The 20824-nt window shown below is 45.8% G+C and overlaps 1 protein-coding gene and 1 long non-coding RNA gene across 2 annotated transcripts; both read left to right on the top strand.

Moving 5' to 3' along the window:
* The first annotated feature begins 2701 nt into the window (after positions 1 to 2701).
* On the top strand, positions 2702 to 4617 carry LOC123082942 (uncharacterized). Its single transcript, XR_006439163.1, has 3 exons — positions 2702 to 2963; positions 3054 to 3333; positions 3673 to 4617. It is a non-coding gene; the product is annotated as an uncharacterized lncRNA (long non-coding RNA).
* A 13793-nt stretch (positions 4618 to 18410) lies between these two features.
* Positions 18411 to 20277, top strand: LOC123084209 (sphinganine C4-monooxygenase 1-like). Its single transcript, XM_044505932.1, has 2 exons — positions 18411 to 18491; positions 19807 to 20277. The coding sequence occupies exons 1-2, from the start codon at positions 18411 to 18413 to the stop codon at positions 20275 to 20277; spliced, it is 552 nt and encodes a 183-aa protein (XP_044361867.1).
* The last annotated feature ends 547 nt before the right edge of the window (positions 20278 to 20824 follow it).

Genomic DNA, 20824 nt, shown 5'->3' with positions numbered 1-20824 from the left:
GATTCGGGTATTTTTCGGAGTACCGGAGCGTTACGGGAATTCGCCAGGGAGTATATGGGCCTTATTGGGCCATACGGGAATAGAGGAGAGAGGCCGAAAGGAAGGAGGCGCGCAGCCCCCCTCTGGTCCGAATTGGACAAGGGGTGCGGCCCCCTTTCCTTCCTCCTCTCCCCCTCTTTCCCCCTTTCTCCTACTCCAACAAGGAAGGAGGGAGTCCTACTCCCGGTGGGAGTAGGACTCCCCTTGGCGCGCCCCTCCTAGGCCGGCCGCCCCCTCCCCCCTTGCTCCTTTATATACGGGGGCAGGGGGGCACCTCTTGGGAGAACACAAGTTGATCTACGGATCGTTCCTTAGCCGTGTGCGGTGCCCCCCTCCACCATATTCCACCTCGGTCATATCGTCACAGAGTTTAGGCGAAGCCCTGCGCCGGTAGAGCATCATCATCGTCACGACGCCGTCGTGCTGACGGAACTCATTCCCGACACTTTGCTGGATCGGAGTCCGGGGATCGTCATCGAGCTGAACGTGTGCTGAACTCGGAGGTGTCGTACGTTCGGTACTTGGATCGGTCGGATCGTGAAGACGTACGACTACATCAACTGCGTTGTTATAACGCTTCCGCTTACGGTCTACGAGGGTACGTGGACAATACTCTCCCCTCTCGTTGCTATGCCATCACCATGATCTTGCGTGTACGTAGGAATTTTTTTGAAATTACTACGTTTCCCAATAGATCAAGCATGTGCATGAGTGCATTAGGCTAAACTAGCAATGGTGCAACAGGGTAGATGCAGATGCAGCTCCGCCCTTGCTTCGCCGGAGGGTGCATCGGTTACCGGTCATCTTTGTTTCGTTGATCTACCGGTGTCGAGATTTGTTTCTCTTTCTTTTTCTCTCGTTTTTATTTTGGGCTTGTTTGTGCTGCAAGCCTCAGTGAGCTGGTTGTATCGGATGGCTACTTTATAATATAAACTGGGAGAAACTCTCTACCGTCAAGCGCCTAAATCCATATTATGTAATAGTTTGCCAGCCAATTGCATATTGCAATGAAGTTTCTGGTTGTAACATCTTGGAACATTTGTATAAAAGGAAAAAAATCCTTCATGTGTTGTTTTTAATTAATGGATAATAATAATGCACATGCTTTCATGAGAAAAATGATTTTAAGAATTAAAAAATGCATTCCAGTGTTATTATCATTTGTAATGCAGTTTAGAATAAAGAGTTCAATATGTACCACCTTTATTTTGTGCATCAGGTGTATAGGGTCGAATTACATTTTTTATCAAAGTACATTGCAAGCGTATTATTCCAAATTTTTTTCTTATTGCCTATTTTTCAATCTATGTAAAATTTAACATGAAACCAATACAAATTTTTAAAAGCCCGTGGCAACGCACGGGTAGTCTACTAGTTGCCATAGAGAAAGAGCAACCAAGTAATGGGAATTTGGAATCTGATCAAGAAGAAGAAAATGTTGACCCCAACATCGCTGATGACATTGTAAGTGGCTCTAAGAATGTAGGTAATTCATCGAATGCACATGCATCGTCCGCTAGTGTGTTTGATGAACTACCACTTTATATGGTTGATATTTATGATCTCTTAATAATAAAGCAAGAGACGTCTTAGTTGACAAAGGGCCTATAAAAGAGGATAATTTGTTTTCAATACCATATAGACATGTAGGAAGGCACTGTTCATATGCTTATTATAATAGGAAATTAAGCAATGGAGAGGAACATTTTATAAAATTGATATTTATTAAAAAATGTGAACAAAGTTTTTTTGCTTCTGCTTAAGACCTCCTTTGGTTAAGAGGAATCTTGTAGGAATTTCATAGGATAGGATTTTTATAGGGAAAAATCCATTAGAGCCCTTTGGTTTGTAGGAATGGAATCCTATTCCTATGGAGGAATTCTTCCTATCCTCCACATTTCATAGGAAAATAAACATTTAAACTCAATGGAAAAAATCATATTATGTGAATCAAAGGGCATCTCCATCCCTATTTCTACTCATAGCATTTGAGATACATGTCATCTCATTTCCTATGACTTTTCTATTTCTATGATTTTCCTACCCTATGAACCAAAGAAGGCCTAAAGATCTTCAAGTCTAGCATTAGACCGAACCGAAGTTCCTTAGCGTATGATGGATTAGGACATTGGAGGCATATTAGTGAGAAGCTGAAAGAACAAGAAACTAGCGGCGACCATATTAATAACATACTGATCTTTGATGCATTTTAGTGTTATTGGTAATCTTTCATATATACGTATATTTATTTTACGATGTCTATATCAAGGGCTCCGCGTTTTAGTCTCGTCCTGGGCCACCAAAATCTGAGGAGCGACCCTGGGTGTGGACAAAAAATTGGGCTTTCATGATAAACAAATATTTGCCTGCACGAGAGCACAATTTTCTGCTTCTTGGGAAAGAATTGTGCTCACGTATTTGCTCAATGCTTCTTGGGGGAAAAAATGGGAAGCACTTTCTATCTATAGTCTGATAAACGTCCACCACCAGACCAGTCCAACACCGTTGATTCAACTGAAATCTAACGCCTCAGACATTGTGCTTCTTTTGTAAAAAAAAAAAAACATCGGTAGGAACTAACTGCCCGTAGCCCACGGACGTAAACCTCCCCCTAATATCGCCCCTAAACTCTCCCGATTCCAATTGCAGCCACACCGACCCGATCTCCTCCTCCTCGCCCAGATGGCCAGATCCACTTCTCCCCGAGCATCATGGCCACCCCACCGGCCAACTTGCCGCTGTCCATCTACACGACGCTCGTGCTGGTGGCCACTGGAGCACACAGCAAAACCCTGGAAGAGCCCATGGCCCTCCTTGGCGCCTCGTCCCCCATCGAGGTCACGGGGTTCGTGAGCGGCCCCGCCCCCGCCCCATCCTGCTTACCCGCACACTGACGCAGTCCTACTTGGCGGAGATACGTACAGGTACAGTCGACTTTGCTGAGGTTTGCACTTTCATCTTTCTTTGTTGTTCCCGGTGCTTGGTCTGACGTTGTAATGAATTCGTGCATGCAGATGGTGCTTCTAATATACAATACAACTGTTTTTCATCACATGATAATTTGCTTCCACAGTTTTTCTTTTGAAACGGAGCTTAAATTGGACATAGCAGGCAAGTAATACTCATGTTCGTCCATCCTCGTCCGTTGATGCTGTTGTGGCTACAACATACACTTTGCCTCCCTCATCGCCGACCGCTGCTGCGTCGTGGCCACCGCCATGATCCTATTCGGCGCCCAACGACATGTCCATGCTCGACCGAGAGCGCGTTTCAGCACGCCCCATCGACGATCATGTACACTCGCTATCACACTATCTTACTTGTGTCGTCCCTTCCCTGTTGCTCTAGCGCATTTTATTTGTCGTAGTTGTTTTCGTGCAAGGGAAAACAGTTCATCGGCATGAGAATATGTTTCTACTCCATGCAAAAAAGTGTTTCCATCACGTGAGCAATTGCTTCCTAACTTTGCTCTATAATGCTTCTTTAGTTCTTTGCTAGTACATACTCCTATAATGCTTCAATAGTAATGCTAAGATATTTTGGCTATCACTACAATGTGCTCCTTATTTTCTTCCAGTGCAAATTCTAACATCTTTGGAAGCAATGTTTGATGCATATACTCCTCCTATGTAGGAAGCAAAGTTTGTTGCACAATGTCATAAGCAATAAAGGAGTGGTGACCTTCGCTTCACCAAGGGGTTCTCTACGGCCATCGAGGGCCAGCGTGTAGATGGAGACGACAACAAGGAGGTGGCTGCTAGTGAACTTTTCCCTTAAATTCATGAAATTTTCTCTCAAATACGCGGACTTGGCACCTCTTGTCGTCCAGAACGTGAATCCACGACGCCTTGCTTCCTGATCGGTCCAGGAAGCTTTGATGGACAACCGATGGGTGGCTGACATTGCTGGCGGCCTGTCCACCTTAGGTCCGGTCCAATATGTTCATCTTTGGGACGCCGTCATGCCCGAGAACCTAATCCCCGATGAGCCAGGTCAGCCTCTCTGGCCTTGGAATGCAGAGGGTTCCTACTCTGCTTTCTCCACCTATCGCATGTTGTGGGAGGGTGTCGTCTGCTCACCCTGTGCTAAGCATCTCTCGAACAGCTGGGCTGCTCTGAGTTGCTAAATTTTCATCTGGCCAGCTCTCAAATATCGCATTTGGACATCGGATCGGCTAGCAAGACGGGCCTGCAGGACGTGGTGGACGTCTGCTACTTCTGTGACCAAGCTGAAAATACAACCGACCACATCTTGATGGGATATGCTTGTCAGGTTTGGCACTGCTGCCTTACTCTGGATATTACACTGGAGAATTGGTGGCTGCCTTTGCGCGATAGAGAACCAATCAATAGGAGGAAGAGATTTGACTCTCTTGTCATGCTGATCTGCTGGAGTCTCTGGAAGCAATGCAATGCACGCGTCTTTGGCAACAGGACATTACAGAAGAACGTATCCTCGCTCCCTGTGTTGATCATTTAGGAGCTGAAGTTGTGGAAACTTGCTGGTTGTAAAGGAGTTGACGACATGCGTGAGTAGTTCTTCTGGCTAGTGTAGGAGTGGAGTTTCTGTGATAGTACCATCGACAACGTCTTGTATATTACCCTTGTTTTGTTGTATAAAAATATAGTACGCCTTTAGCGTACTCTCGAGAAAAAAATATTTTTTGTGCCTGTATTTATTGATGAGTCATGTCATGGTGCTCTATATATACGGTAACGTAGTGAAAGTACATGTCAGACAAAAAAAGCATAGTGACGATCTTATCAACAAGTTGTTTTCTGGGATTTGTGCTGCATCGCTGGCTCGTGGAAACAAAATACAACAACCACGGAGGAGGTAACGAGCCGTCGGCCACGTCCAGCTACTTGCATCGGCGGTGGCAATATTACCTTCTTTGACAACCTCTTCCTTTGAGCCTTTGCGAGCTGCATCGTTCGCTTGATCTGGCCATAATAGGGTAGCTGGTTGTCTAGATCAGGGTGACCTTCCATCGACTTGATTCGCGCATCGTACATGGCAATCCAACAAGATTTGTTGACGTGAGCTATGGTGATACAACGACGACTTGCATTTCTCGATGTTGTCCATTATTGACGTGAGCTATGGTGATACAACGACGACATGTTCAATTATGGTTGTGGCAAGAATTTGAAAGTATATAGTTGTAGTCATAGTCTTCCGTTTGTTTAGGGTTGTTTTCGTGTTTCTAGGTTCCTATCTGATTATATTTTCATATGTTGGAATAAAATAAGAAAAATACAAATATGACTGAAAAACTTGTACCAACATTTGAATTTCGTTGCGAGTGCACAACTGAGGATGATCCTTGTCGTGTTCAGAGACATCACATGCATGGGCCGGCATCATATCATGAGTACATATGTACGCACCTCCTTTCTTAAATGAAATGAATTAAAGACGATTTTCCAAGAGGAGCAGGCAGTAACCCTTCCTCATGTCCTTGGGAAGCGCCAAAAGTAACTTGAACTTGAACTGGCTCACATCACACGCAAGAACGCTATATGTTCTCAGCATGTCATCACTCGCCAAGTCACCTATCTCCCGAAGCGCCGCCAATATCTCCCCAGGAGAAGCCATGGCCGCCTTGTTATCCGATGAGTTGAGTCTATTAATAATTGTTGCCGCCGCCGTCGTGGGTGCTTGCTCATGGCGCTTTGCCGGAGGACGGCTGCTGCGAGAGGAGGCATCGAGGTACTGTGAGATCATGCTGGGAATGAACTCAGGGGGAGAGCTGAAATCGTCGTCATCGTCGTAACAGACGACGGACCGCAGCTCCATGCGCTTCGTGTCCACCTCGATCATCCGTATCGCATGGTCGCCGTCAACGTCCTCCATATGGTGTCCGATCTTGTGCACCATGAAGCAGAGGACATCGGGGTCGTCCAGGCTGACAATGGGGTACTCCGGCCTGATGCGTGGCACTCCGCCGTAGCCGGGGAGCGACCAGAGCTCGTCCGAGTCAACCATGCTGACCTTGTCCCACGTCACCATATCGTCGTCCATCCTCAGCGTCCACGTGGTTATGTTGAAGGCGTAGCGGGAGCGCGAGCAGAAGGTCACTCCCGGGGAGCCGCAGCAGCAGCGGGGACATACTTCCACGAAACTCGCTGCTCTGCCGCCATCTGTGGCGCACACTCCGCGGTAGCTCGAGCCGCTGGCGTGGTGGCGCGGCCGGCGTTCCATACGTGGCTCCACAGGGAGAGACACGTATCGCAGCTGGGGCGACTCCTCCCACGCGTCCAAGAAGATGACGCCGCGGTAGTAGTCCACCCAGTACAAGAACCGGTCACCGACGGGGATGGCAGCGTCGGTCTCCCAGAAGGACACCTCCTTCCGCTTACCGTCGCCGTGGAGGACTGGAAGACGCTTAAGCTCCCACTCCCACGCGCCGGATCTGAGCAGGCAGAGCTCAGCCTCGAGCGGCGCCTCTCCTTCCGTGCCATAGAGAGTCAGCTGCGCCACCACGAGGTCCTCGTCACCGCGGCGCAGGAGGGCAGTGGTTTCCGCAGGCATGAATCGCTTCGGCCTAGGTTTTCCCTCGTATTGAGTCTGACGGGTGAGGTGGCAAGGGGGCAGCAGCGACAGGGACGGCGGCGGCGTCGCCGGCATTATAGACGAAGTAGTCTGACGACACTAGTGCAGAATCGACCTTTAGTACCGGTTCGTAACGGGCTTTAGTGCCGGTTCGCCAACCGGCACTAAAGAATGGGGACTATAGGTCCCCGGCCTTTAGTACCGGTTCGTCACGAACCGACGCTAAAGTGCCACCACGTGGCACGAGCCAGGCCCGTTTGCGTGGAGGGCATTAGTACCGGTTGGTAACACCAACCGGTACTAAATGTTTGGATGTTTTTTTTTAATTTTTGCTTTAATTTTGTGTTTTCAATTTGGCTTTATTTTTCATTTAATTATTTTTTGTTTGCTGGTATTTTACGATACTATAAATTGTACACATTATGCATATATATTAAATAGATTTTGTCGTATGTAGAACCGCATATATATATATATATATATATATATATATATATATATATATATATATATATATATAATATATCATCAAATGTCTCACAGCCAACACCATTAACTATTCACACATATACACATGTATATACATATACAATTTCTACTACATGTTGCCTTGGTGTCTTCGAAGCACGATGACAAGTGGTTCATGGGGCGGTAGCGGATAATAGTATTCTCCTTTTGGATCTATGATCTAGTCGAGCAAAAATCCGGCTATTTCCTCTTGAAGTGCTTGTATGCCGTCCGATGGTAGGAGCTTATTCCGCACCGGTCTAAACTATTAAGAAGGAGATCAATATGCATGTGTTTTAGTTGTGTGACTAGATATCGATAATGGTGTGAATACTATTTTGACAAAAACGTACCCAGTCTTGTCTATCAGATCTGCTCCTTTCGCACGTCATCATGCGAATGTTCTCGCAAACGTAGTATGCACACAGATTATTCCCTTTCGCCTGCCTCAGGGCCTTTACGAGAATGGAATTGAATCAGATAATAATTTATCAAGCATAATAATTAATTAATGATATTGAAACAAGAATTAAAGAGATGGTAGCTAGCTAGTACTACTTAATTACTTACCTTGGGTCAAACCAAAACAATTTTTTTGGCCATTCTCCTCGAGTCATCGCGATGAACTTTGCCCATGCCCTGCCCGCCGGCAAAGAAAATTAATAAAGGGGTTATTAAATAGTTCATATCAGGAACTAATAGTTAATTATGATTGAAATTACCTGTTGATTATCCTCTTCACGATGGTGTAGTCTTTATCTTCTTTAGTTAATGAGTCTAGTAATTCAACTTTTCCTTCATCAACTTTAATGTCTATTAAGACCCAGTGCCAACTGCATACGCACACGTTTGCATGTCTTAATTAAGCGGGCATGTGCATAAAATTAATCAACTACCGTAAACCGTATACACTTAATTATTAACATCTAGCTAGCTAGTAAGCAAAAACAGAATTTGTAGTACAAGACAGTGTGACTCACGGGAAGTTGTAAGGAAGTAGTATATCTTCGAAGGTATTGAGGCGCTTCAAGAACTCTAGCATGCTTTCCTCTACAACAGCAGTACAATGGTCAATCTCGCATATGTCCTGATTAATGGTATTTGGGTCAATGAACCAAACGCCATAGTGTGCAGCTTTTTTCATTTCATACATCTTCATCCTGCATATAATACCACAGAAAAAGAATATAGTGAGGATAATTACATGTAATGATTGATCAAAATTATCATTACATAACTAGCTTGAGACTTAAGTTACAGAAAGAAATCACTTACAGACAATAGCAACTGACGATAGACTTGTCGAGTGCGTCTTGATTAAATAACTGAAATAGTTCTGGATACTCAATGGCCAAAGCTTTCTCATGGTAATAATGCTCATGCTTGACATTCACCATGAGGGACTCTCGATTGGAAATCTTGATAATGTTCATGTACCATTGATGCAATTGATACATTCTCGTTGGGAGGTCCTTGACCTTGTCTAGATGGACCAAAGGTTTGCCCCGAACATATTGCCATGCTTTTTCCGATTCTTTAAGCGTAGGCATGGGCTCGATTTCGAGGAGTTGTCCAACAGAGATATTGAGCATTTGTAGGAATGCTAACGGTTTGCCCACAATAATATTTGGCGCGCGTACTACTCCTCTCATATGTTGTTGGCACAACAAGCGGGGGGATCGCTTGCGCCGCCTGTTCTCCCAACTGGGGAATGGTTTTCCAGCATTTTTGCCAGCTGCTTGTTGGCTCGAGCTTGAGCTCGCTTCCTTCTGTAGTCGTGCTCGATGTGCCTTCCTGATTTGGCGCTCATAGTCCGAGTCAACAGGCTTGGGAGCCGGTTCTCTAGCCATACGAATGAAGTGGTCAATTACTTTCTCAGGCACTTTCTCCTTTGGCGGCGGTGCCGGTTTCGGTCCAAAATGGGCGTCCATTTGGGCTTGCAATATGGCTGTGTTTTGCTCCTTAGTCATGTCGTAAGGCCTCTGAGGAAGAGGAGCGAGGCTTGGACCATATTTATGTCGCTTGCCTTCGCCTGTACTTCCTGAACTACCTCGACTCGTACCGCTACGCACCAAAGCTGCGGGATGTCTCTTCTGTGATTGCCGAGACGGCGGAGACGACTGACGTGGAGTTGGACCAGGAGAAGTGGCCTGACGATGTGCCGGACTTGAAGCAGGAGGTGTGGCCTGACACGGTGCCGGACTTGCAACCGGAGAAGTGGCATGACGCTATGCCGGGCTTGAAACCGGAGGAGTCAGCTCACGCGTTCGGGGACTTGGAGGAGGTGGCGTACTTCGAGGAGGAGTCGTCTCACGCGTTCGTGGACTTGGAGGAGGGGGAGTCTACTGACTCGGTAGCGGACTTCGAGGAGTCGGCAGACGACGCGGTGTCGGTGGACTTCGAAAGATTATGCAATCATTTCTCCATAGGATGATACGATGTATGGCCTCTCCGAGTGTGCGCTCGTCTTCACCTCCAGGAATGTCAAGCGTTAGCCCCGAATATGGGTCCACCACTTCATCAACCATGACACGAGCATAGCCCTCTGGACTCAGGATGCAATGGTAGGTTGCTTCGGGGGTAACTGAAAAAGCAACGTCGTCCGCCACATTCATGGATATGTTCTTCATTTTGGAGTGTAGCTCGCAGTTAGTGTTCTCTATGATGTCATCCACATGGTATTTATCCAGCAGTGTATCGCCCGGGGCAGAACCAACGCTGCTTCTCAGCATGGATGGGACGGTGCTATCCAATGCTGGATGATCATCCGCTTGCCGCTGCCGCTGCTGAGACCCCCTTTCCTGGCTAAGTGAGTCGATCTGCTGTTGTTGCTGCTGGAATTTGAGTGCCAGGTCCGCGTGCCATGCTTCTAGGCCTTGAAGGCGTTCTGCGTCCTGCTTCCTCTGCTCCTCCTCCAACTTCCTCTTCTTCTCCTCCTCCATCTTCTTTCTTGCACGGGACCTATAGTCGTCATTTCAGTCCGAAAAGCCCTCATACCAGGGAATAACACCCATGCCTCGTGTTCTTCCCGGGTGTTCAGGATTTCCCAGGGCACGCGTAAGCTCGTCGTTCTCTCTATTGGGCGTGAACACCCCCGCTCGAGCTTCTTCTATTGCGTCAATTATCTTTTGTTCGGCTCCTTTTAGACTTGCCTCCTTCGAAACCATGCCTGTCTTCGGGTCCAATGCCCCCCATGCGCATAGAACCAAGTTCTGCACCTGGGGGGCCAGTGCCGGGTAACCGGAGTGACCCCTGCATCCTCCATCTCTTGCTCAAACTTATCCCACTTAGGCAATGCCACCGCGTAGCCACCTGGACCCAGCCTATGGAACTGTGTCTTTCTTGCGGCATTTGCCTTGTTTTTCATCGACCATTCCTTAGATATTTCTGAATCCTTGAAGGTCACGAAATCGTCCCAATGTTCTCTTTGCTTCTCCAGTGTTCCCTTGAAATCTGGAGTCTTCCTTTAATTAGTGAGGTAGTTGGCCCATACAGTTTTCTTGTGGGTGTTGAATGCAATTGCCATCTTCTTAAGAGCAGCGGCCTTGACTTTGTCCACATCTGCTTTAGTGAAATGATCTGGTAGGGTGAAATGTTCCATCAGAGATTTCACCAGGTCTTCTTTGGCTTTGCCATCGACCCAAGTAACACCTGGACGTTTAGTCTTTGGCTCTTTCCATTCTTGAATGGAGATCGGGAGTTTGTCCTTCACAAGAACTCCGCACTGACGAGTCCACTTGTTCGCAATGTTCTTAGGCGTGAGGGGTTCACCACTAGGTTTGATGGATTCGATGTGGTACTTTACACCATCCTTCAACAATCTGCCCGGGCCTCGCTTTGTCTTGCTGTCTGTAGAAGCAGATTTGCTCGATCTGGAGGGCTGAAAGAAGAAAGATCGATTCGTTAATATATCTTCAATAAAAAAACATGTGATGATCACCATGATGCATGGTTATATAAATATACCTTGCCGGTAGTGTTTGTTATTTGAAGATCACCATTGTCTGTGTCATAATCATAATCATAGTTCATGACTTCATCAGCCCGGTCGTCGAGATCGAATATCTTTTCATCACCCTCTCCGGTATTGTTAAGATATTGGGAGCCGTCATCTGCTTCATTCAGATGATCTAGCCTGTGAGGGCTGCGTATGATGTCGAACAATTCTTCTTCTCTCTCTCTGCGGGTATTGTCCGCCATAGCTTTTACTTTACTAATAATACAGAAGAAATATAAAACAATTTAGTATTCAAATTACAATGCATGGATGCAATTAATCAATAAGGAAAATCTGAATCTCAAATACATCCTCTCGAATATATAATCTCGAATACATCATCGTCTTAATATATATAATCTCGAATACATCGTCTCGAATACTATATATCGAATACATCACTGGCTAGGTACCTAATAAAGATCGAGTACTACAGAAGAATCTAGGGCGTCACTCGCGGTTCCTGGGGCGCGGGCGGTGCACACCCAAAGAGAAGGAACCATCACAGGATCATATCTTCGGCCATCTGCCCAAAGAACCCGCCAAGTAGTGAAGAACCTGACGTCGTCCATAGCAGCCATGTAGCGATGGACGTGCTCATCTTCCTCCCTGACACGGCGACGCACCACCTCCGGCGGGGCAGGCTGCCTCTGCATCAAATGTGGCCCACGCGAACGCTACCAAAGAAGATCAGGGTCGACAACGGGACCCGAGGTCGGGTTCCTCACCAAGCGGCGCGCCCCTCCAGGTAGCACCTCGCAGTGCCAGCCCGGCGGAGCCCAATCCCAGATATGGGTCCCCTGAAGCATGACGTCATCGCGAACGGGTCGATGGCGAGGATGCGGTCCGGGCATATCATCGAGAACAAATAGTATATGCCCGCAAAAAGTAACATTTTTTAAATGATTGGATTGTGATAACTAAAATTCTAAATTTTATGCAAATTCTAACAATTTGGCATTAATCTAATTCATCTAACTAAAACTAATTCTAAAATTTCATGATTATATAACTAACATTTCCATAACAATTCTAATATTTCTATAACTAAAAAACAGAAAAATTGCTAACATTTCTATAAATATTTCTATAACTAAAAAACAGAAAACATTTATAACATTTCTATAAAACTAACATTTCTAATATTTATATAACTAAAAAACAAAATAATTTCTAACATTTCTATAACTAAAAAACAGAAAAATTTATAACAAACAAACTAATGTGTGTAGTGTGTGTGTGTAGTGTGTGTGTGTGTGTGTGTGTGTGTAGTACTATGTGTGTGTGTGGACTTTGGCGGCCGTGGCGAGCTCACGGCGACGAAGGGGCGACGGGACGCGGTGGCGACGACGGGGCGGGGCGTCCGGGGCGATGGGACGGGGCGGCGACGACGGGGCGAGGCGGGGCGCGGCGATGGGGACGACGGGGACGACGGGGACGGCCGGGGCGGCGACGTCGACGGGGGCGGCGACGAGGGGCGGGGACGACTGGGGTCGGCGACGAGGGGCGGGGACGCCGGGGTCGGCGACGAGGGGCAGGGGCGGCGACAATCGGGGCAGGGCTGCGCGACGAAGGGAGGAAGAACAGATAGGAAAACTGATTTTTTTTCAAGTGTTGTATATATAGGATGGACCTTTAGTACCGGTTGGAGCCACCAACCGGTACTAAAGGTCTGTTTTGGCCAGGCCAAGCGGTGGGAAGCGCACCCCCTTTAGTACCGGTTTGTGCCACCACCCGGTACTAAAGGTGGTGCGCTGGCGCAGTGCGATGTGGCAAGTTTAGTCCCACCTCACTAGTCGAAGGGCTACCGCACTGGTTTATAAGCCCCAGTGCGGTAGCTCTCTCGAGCTCCTCTCCTAAGCACGCCTACTGGGCCTACCAATTCATTGCTGCCATGTGGGCCTACTGGGCCTTTGCGGGCCTACATCCTGGCCCAACAAAAGGTTAATTTTTTACCCGTATGCAGGCCGCTTTGGCCCAGTAGGCGGGCTTTTTTTATTTTCTTAATTTTTTTTGCTTTTTTAATTGTTTTATTTATTTTTGAGTTGTTTTTTGCTGTATTTAGAGTTTCTTTGTGAATATTTTTGCTTTAGGTACAAAAATTTACAAACTTTGATCTGTTAGTGCCGGTAGTTTTCAAATTTGAATAGTTTAAATTTTGAATTATTTGAAATTTATGTGAATCACTAGTTTGTGAATAACTTAACTTTGGAAAAAGATTTTTCAGTGATTTTTTTTCTTATGTTTAATATTAGTGTGTTTTATCATTATATTCAATTTGGTAATGCTTAGGTTATTTAAAAAATGAAATACCTTTGTAACATTTCAGTTTTCGTCGGAAACCCTGATACTTCGAAAAAGATTGTCCATTTTGTACACGAAGTGTATCTAGTTTTTGCCGTAACCCTCTCCACTTTTTTGCACATGCTATTTGTATGAAATTATGATACCATGCCAACTTTCAACCTTTTCTAAGTTCATTTCAAATGCTTTTCAATTTCAGAGTCATTTAGCTAGAACAAAAGTCAGTAAATGAATGAAAAAGAATTTGTTTGCACATAAAATTTCTTCGCGTTTCAAATGCCAAAACACATAATTAACTACCCTAAATATTACAGACATTCCCTCCTGGGTGTGAAACACAGAAAAAAGTGATGATAGTGAAGCCGATCACATCCCAGATATTTGGGTGTGATACTTTTTTTTTTCGTGTGTCCCTTTGCGCCGTAGCCAGGGAAAATCTTCATCATTTAACTGGATGCTCGGGTCAATATTCACTGTGAATGGAGCAATTTCATCAAACTTTTCATAATCTTCTGACATGTCTGTCTTGTCATCCGCTCCCACGATGTTTATTTTTCCTGAAAGAACTATGTGGCGCTTTGGCTCGCCGTATGATCCATTCGCTTCTTTATCTTTTCTTTTTCTCGGTCTGGTAGACATGTCTTTCACATAAAAAACCTACACCACATCATTGGCTAAGACGAATGGTTCGTCTGCATACGCAAGATTGTTGAGATCCACTATTGTCATTCCGTACTGCGGGTCTTCCGTTACCCCGCCTCGTGTCATATTGTCCCATTTGCACCGAAACAAAGGGCATTCAAATCACCTGATCCATAGTTAAGTTCCCATATGTCCTCTATGTAACTATAATATGTTTCCTTTCCTGTGTTGGTTGTTGCATCAAAGCGGACACCACTGTTTTGGTTGGTGCTCTTTTTATTTTGGGCGATCGTATAAAAAGTATTCCCATTTATCTGGTACCCTTTGAAAGTCATTATATTCGAACATGGTAACTGGGACAGCGAGTACAGGTCATTTTGAATATCGCCATCATTCAGGGCACGTTTCTGCAACCAACCGGCAAAAGTCCTCGTTTGTTTCCGTGTAATCCAGTCGTCAGACTTCTCCGGGTGTTTGGACTGTAGAAAATTCTTGTGTTCCTCCATATACGGAGCCACCAAGGCGGAATTCTGTAGAACTGTGTAGTGTGCTTCAGTGAGAGAATGCCCGTCCATACATATTATTTGATGTCCTCCTAGCGTGCCTTTTCCTTCCAGTCTGCCCTTATGCCGCGATTCAGGAACACCAATCGGTTTAAGGTCAGGAATAAAGTCAATACAAAACTCAATGACCTCCTCATTTTCATGGCCCTTCGAGATGCTTCCTTCTGGCCTAGCACGGTTATGAACATATTTCTTCAAGACTCCCATGAACCTTTCAAAGGGGAACATATTATGTAGAAATACAGGACCCAAAATGTTAATCTCTTCGCAAAGGTGAACTAGGACGTGCGTCATGATGTTGAAGAAGGATGGTGGGAACACCAACTCGAAACTAACAAGACATTGCACCAAATCATTCTGTAACCTTGGTATGATTTCTGGATCGATTACCTTTTGAGAGATTGCATTGAGGAATGCACATAGCTTCACAATGGCCAATCGAACGTTTTTCGGTAGAAGCCCCCTCAATGCAACCGGAAGGAGTTGCGTCATAATCACGTGGCAGTCATGAGACTTTAGGTTCTGGAACTTTTTCTCTGCCATATTTATTATTCCCTTTATATTCGACGAGAAGCCAGATGGTACCTTCATGCTGAGCAGGCATTCGAAGAAGATTTCCTTCTCTTCTTTGGTAAGAGCGTAGCTGGCCTGACCCTGATGTATGTCGTCTTTTCCGTGCATACATTGCTGGTCCTCCCGTGTCTCTGGTGTATCTTTTGTCTTCCCATACACGCCCAAAAAGCCAAGCAGGGTCACACAAAGATTCTTCGTCACGTGCATCACGTCGATTGTGCATCACGTGCATCCGCGGTATACCTTGTTTGTCTGTCCTGAAAAGTTACTGAGAGCAGGCCAGTCATTGATGGTCACGAACAGCAACGCCTTTAGGTCAAATTCTTCCCCCATGTGCTCATCCCACGCACGTACACCTGTTCCATTCCACAGTTGTAAGAGTTCTTCAACTAATGGCCTTAGGTACACATCAATGTCGTTGCCGGGTTGCTTAGGGCCTTGGATGAGCACTGGCATCATAATGAACTTCCGCTTCATGCACAACCAAGGAGGAGGGTTATACAAACATAGAGTCATAGGCCACGTGCTATGGTTGCTGCTCTGCTCCCCAAAAGGATTAATGCCATCTGCGCTTAGACCAAACCATACGTTCCTTGGGTCACCTGCAAACTCCTCCCAGTACTTTCTCTCGATTTTTCTCCACTGCGAACCGTCAGCGGATGCTCTCAACTTTCCCTCTTTCTTACGGTCTTCTGCGTGCCACCGCATCACCTTCGCATGCTCTTTGTTTTGGAACAAACGTTTCAACCGTGGTATTATAGGAGCATACTACATCACCTTGGCCGGAATCTTCTTCCTGTGGCGCTCACCCTCGACATCACCAGGGTCATCGCGACTGATCTTATAACGCAATGCACCGCATACCGGGTAAGCATTCAAATCCTCGTACTCACTGCGGTAGAGGATGCAGTCATTAGGGCATGCATGTATCTTTTGCACCTCTAACCCTAAAGGGCAGACAACCTTCTTTGCTTCATACGTATTCTCGGGCAATTCGTTGTTCTTTGGAAGCGTATTCTTTATCATTACCAGCAACTTTCCAAATCCCTTGTCAGATACACCATTCTCTGCCTTCCATTGCAGCAATTCAAGTGTGGTGCCCAACTTTTTTTTGTCAGCTTCACAATTTGGGTACAACAATTTCTTGTGATCCTCTAACATGCGCTGCAACTTCGTCCTCTCTAGATCACTTGCGCAGTTTCTCTTTGCATCAGCAATGGCCCCACCTAGATCATCAGCGGGCTCATCTAATGCCTCTTCTTCAGTTTCTTTCTGCATTGCCGGCTCAGCTTCTTCCCCCATTATTGTATCATCGTATTCAGGGAACCTATGGCCAGGATAGCCGTCGTCGTCCTCTTCTTCTTCATCGTCTTCCATCATAACCCCTATTTCTCCGTGTTTGGTCCAAACATTATAGTGGGGCATGAAACCGGACTCAAATAGGTGAACGTGAATGGTTCTTGACGTAGAGTAACTGTGACCATTCTTACAGCCAGCACATGGACAAGGCATAAAACCTTCCGCCCGCTTGTTTGCCTCAGCGGCAAGCAAAAAAGTATGCACGCCATTAATGAACTCGGGAGAGCATCTATCATCATACATCCATTGTTGGCTCATCTTCATTACACAACACCGAATAGACCAAATTAATACAAGTTCATACATAAAGTTCATACATAAAGTTCATATACAACACTTAATTAAATGCAACATACAAATAACTCTCTAGTTAAAGAATTTAAATGCAACAACAAATGCGATGAAGATCGCAATTAAGGTAACAATTGATCCAACAACATAATGATACCAAGCCACACTATCAATGACATATTTTCTAATCTTTCTAATCTTCAACCTCATTTTCTTCATCTTGATCTTGTGATCATCGACGACATCGGCAACATGCAACTCCAATTCCATCTTCTCCCCCTCAATTCTCTTCAATTTTTCTTTCAAATACTCGTTTTCTCTTTCAACTAAATTTAACCTCTCGACAATAGGGTCGGTTGGAATTTCCGGTTCACATACCTCCTAGATAAAAATATCTATGTCAACTTGATGGGCATAATTTGTCATAAACACGAAATGCAACAACTAGTTTTAAAAGAGAATATACCACATCTGAATCATAACAAGGACGAGGGCCGACGTGGACGGATATCAAAACCATGGCACTATGTATAACAAACAACGTACGTGATAGATAATTAATTATACGAGTAACTATATATCCAAATCACATAAACATCAATTTGGTAATGTAAAACATTCATGAACAAGAGCCTCACCAGAAGGTGGTGCCGGTGACGGGACGGTGCGGGCGATCGACGGTGGTTACGACGGAGATTTAGAAGGCACTAAGTAAACCACACCAACATATGCAAACTAAGTGTTATTTTTGTGCTCAAATTGCATATAAATCAAATACTAGCAAATGTAATTATTTCTCCAAAATTAATCACTATACAAAGCATTGCAAGAGCTAATCTAGCAATGAAAGTTGAAAGGACAAAGTTGCTAAACTTTGTGATCATTTGAATGGATGCAGGCCTTCAAATCTTGACAAATTTTGGGCAAAATTTGTGAGGAGCTCGAGGAGAGAGGGGGAAGAACAGAGGAAGTGAGAGGAAAGGGGAAGAACAGAGTGGCTCGGGGGGGACGAAGGGTTTATGTACGTCGACCTTTAATACCGGTTCGTGCCACGAACCGGTACTAAAGGTGCTGGATGGGCCTTAGACTGACAACACCCTGCCACCATCCTCTTTAGTACCGGTTCGTGGCACCAACCGGTACTATAGGTTCGCCATGAACCGGTACTGATGAGAACGGCCAGCTAGCCGTTGGAACCGGCACTAATGGACACATTAGTGCCGGCTCAAAACCCAACCGGCACTAATGTGTCTTATATTAGATCCTTTTTCTACTAGTGCGAGTCGCGTTCGTAATTATCAAACATGTCGGGTGTTGTAGTGTCGATCTCTATAAGGACCGAGTCCCCGTGGGCTGCGATGATCTGCGAGCGGATCTGGGCGCCGTCAGGCAGGCCGGGGCTGTCGACGCGCAGGCGTGACACTGCCGGCGGCGCCGCGAAGTCGAAGGAGACGCGGACGTGACGACCTCCGGAGGACAGAGCTTCCGCCACGGTCTCGGCGTCGGGATGATCCCGACGGCGGGATCCTTGCTGGCGCTGAGTGACGAGTGCTGCTCTGGCGTCGGGATCCTCGCAGAGCATGGCGTCGGAGTCGTCCCAGCACATGTTGCTGTCGAGCAACACCCAGCGAGGTCGCCCCGGCGAAGGATCGCCGGACGATGTTTGTTGGTGATCCGTTCGGGCTTCCATCGATCGCGCGGATTTGCGGGAGATCGATCAATCGGCTGCGAGAGAAGCGCACGCGGACGCCTTGCTGGAGATCAATTGGCTGCGACAAAAGCGCACGCGGAGAGTTTTATCTGCAAATAGCTGAGCAAACCGACTTTTACTCTTTTTTTTTAGAAACCAAACCGACTTTTACTCTTTTTTAGAGACAAAATTCTGACTTTTACGTTGGCTATATGGGTCTCCCCATGGGTCCAGGCAGAATTTTTTTGAGACAAAAATCTGACTTCTTTTTTTTTCGTCGTTTTGTGCAATGAAATGTCATACAATCACACACAGCTGACAGAGCAAGCGACTAAACGGGCCAGCCCAAGAACACTACAAGCACTGGAGCGAGCCGAATGTACGCTGCTGCAATCACTCCTCCCTCACCAAAGCTAGGCCAAACTTGTTCTAGTAGACAGTCGGGGTCGTCGTGCTAAGGCTCCATATAACCAGAGCATCAGAACAGCAACCATCGCCGATGAAGAGAAGTATAGATCGAAATGATCCAACATGTATACATATTTTAAATAGCGCGCTACAAAATATAGCGAGGCCCTTCTTCAAATGCTACACATGTTATAGCGCGCTAATAGCATGCTATATTTCAAAATAGCGTTTGCAAAAAAAAAATCAAAATATCTAGAAATAAAGTATTTAAGCAACTAAATTTTTCATAGGAGCAAGCAATATATGCATCTGATAAAAGGAGTGAGAAAGCTAGTGGGAGAATCTGATAAAAGGAGTGAGAAAGTTAGTGGTCGTGGGTTGGTTTTGGCCTGTTGGGCCTGTTGGGCTGTGCTTATTTCAGTTTTGCATGGTCTGCACGTTATAACGTTACAACGTTACAACGTTATAGCGTGTGTAGCGCGCTAATTACATGATTAGCGCCGTAGCGTCTGATTTTCCCAAAACGTAATGTCTCCCCTCCAAATATGCTATAACCGCGTTATAACGGCGAAATAGCGTGCTATTTACACATGAATGAAGACGAGCAAAGGTTGGATCGAAGCAGACCCACCAAATACCAACACCGACCGAATCCCGTGAGATCCGCCAGAGACACATCTCCACACGCCCTCCAACAACGCTAGATGCATCATTGTAACGGGGGCTAGACAAGGAGAACCTTATTCATTTTTAAGGAACCGCCAGCGTCTCGCCTTTTTAAGCACGACACAAACCCTAAACGAACTCACAAAAACACCTAAATGAACCCACAAAAACCCTAAACGAACCTTATTCCATCTTGTGAGAAACAAGGGCAGTACGCATGGCACCGGTGCATGCACCTCAACAAGTTCCTGTACCAGCACGTCCACTCATGGCACCATCGCGTCATCGTGCCCTGCGCCTTGGGCGTGCAATACAACCACCCTGTGGAGGGTCTCCTCCTCGACACCGTCAGCAGCGTGGTCACCTTCCTCGCCCCCGGTATGTCGCCCCACGTCTCCATCTTCTTCTTGACACTCTGCACCGTCAAGGGCGTCGACGACCACTACGGGCTGTGGTTGCCGGGGAACGTGTTCCACCTCTGCTTCTGGAACAACACGGCGTACCACGACGCCCACCATCTATCGCGCGCCGGCAGATACAACTTCTGGCAGCCCTTCTTTGTGACGTGGGACAAGGTGTTTGGGACGCACATGCCTTATGTGGTCGAGCACAGGCCCCAAGGAGGGCTCCATGTGCGTCCCATGGAAGCCCTTAACTATGTATATATTGTTTTTCAGATTTGACTGTATGTCACCAAAGTATTTATCCTTCACTCATGCAACCAGGATGCTACTATACATCACAAATTGATACCCCAAAAAACTTCATAGAGGAGCTTTTCTTGTTAGTGGTGGTTTGTAATATCTATCATTCGAGCATCTGAGCATTTTCTTAATGAAAATGGCATGCTTGAAGGCCCGGCAGAGAAAAGAAATGCCACATTTCAATCACAATAAGCTGCACTAAAAGTAGAGTGAAATGCGCCACTAGTCCACCAACTCAAAATGATTGCACACTTTAGGCCATCAACTCAAAAAGTAGTCAGATTTAGTCCACAAACTCGTTTATTTGATCAAATAAGGCCAAAATCGATTAAACATGAAAAAACTGACCACATGACTGCCACGTCAGCATTCCTTGGACCGTTGTGTAACTAACTATTTTTTACATGGCCCTTTTTGCAAACTGGTCGGTTTTTCTAGCAACCTATATCTTAACTAATGGCGTATAAATAAATAAATAAATAAATCTTTACCTACTATTAAAGGAAATAAGTATTCTTGGTTTGGT

Source organism: Triticum aestivum, chromosome 4A (assembly GCF_018294505.1).
Source record: "Triticum aestivum cultivar Chinese Spring chromosome 4A, IWGSC CS RefSeq v2.1, whole genome shotgun sequence".
Classification (NCBI taxonomy): Eukaryota; Viridiplantae; Streptophyta; class Magnoliopsida; order Poales; family Poaceae; genus Triticum; species Triticum aestivum.
This window is presented reverse-complemented; position numbering and strand designations above follow the sequence as displayed.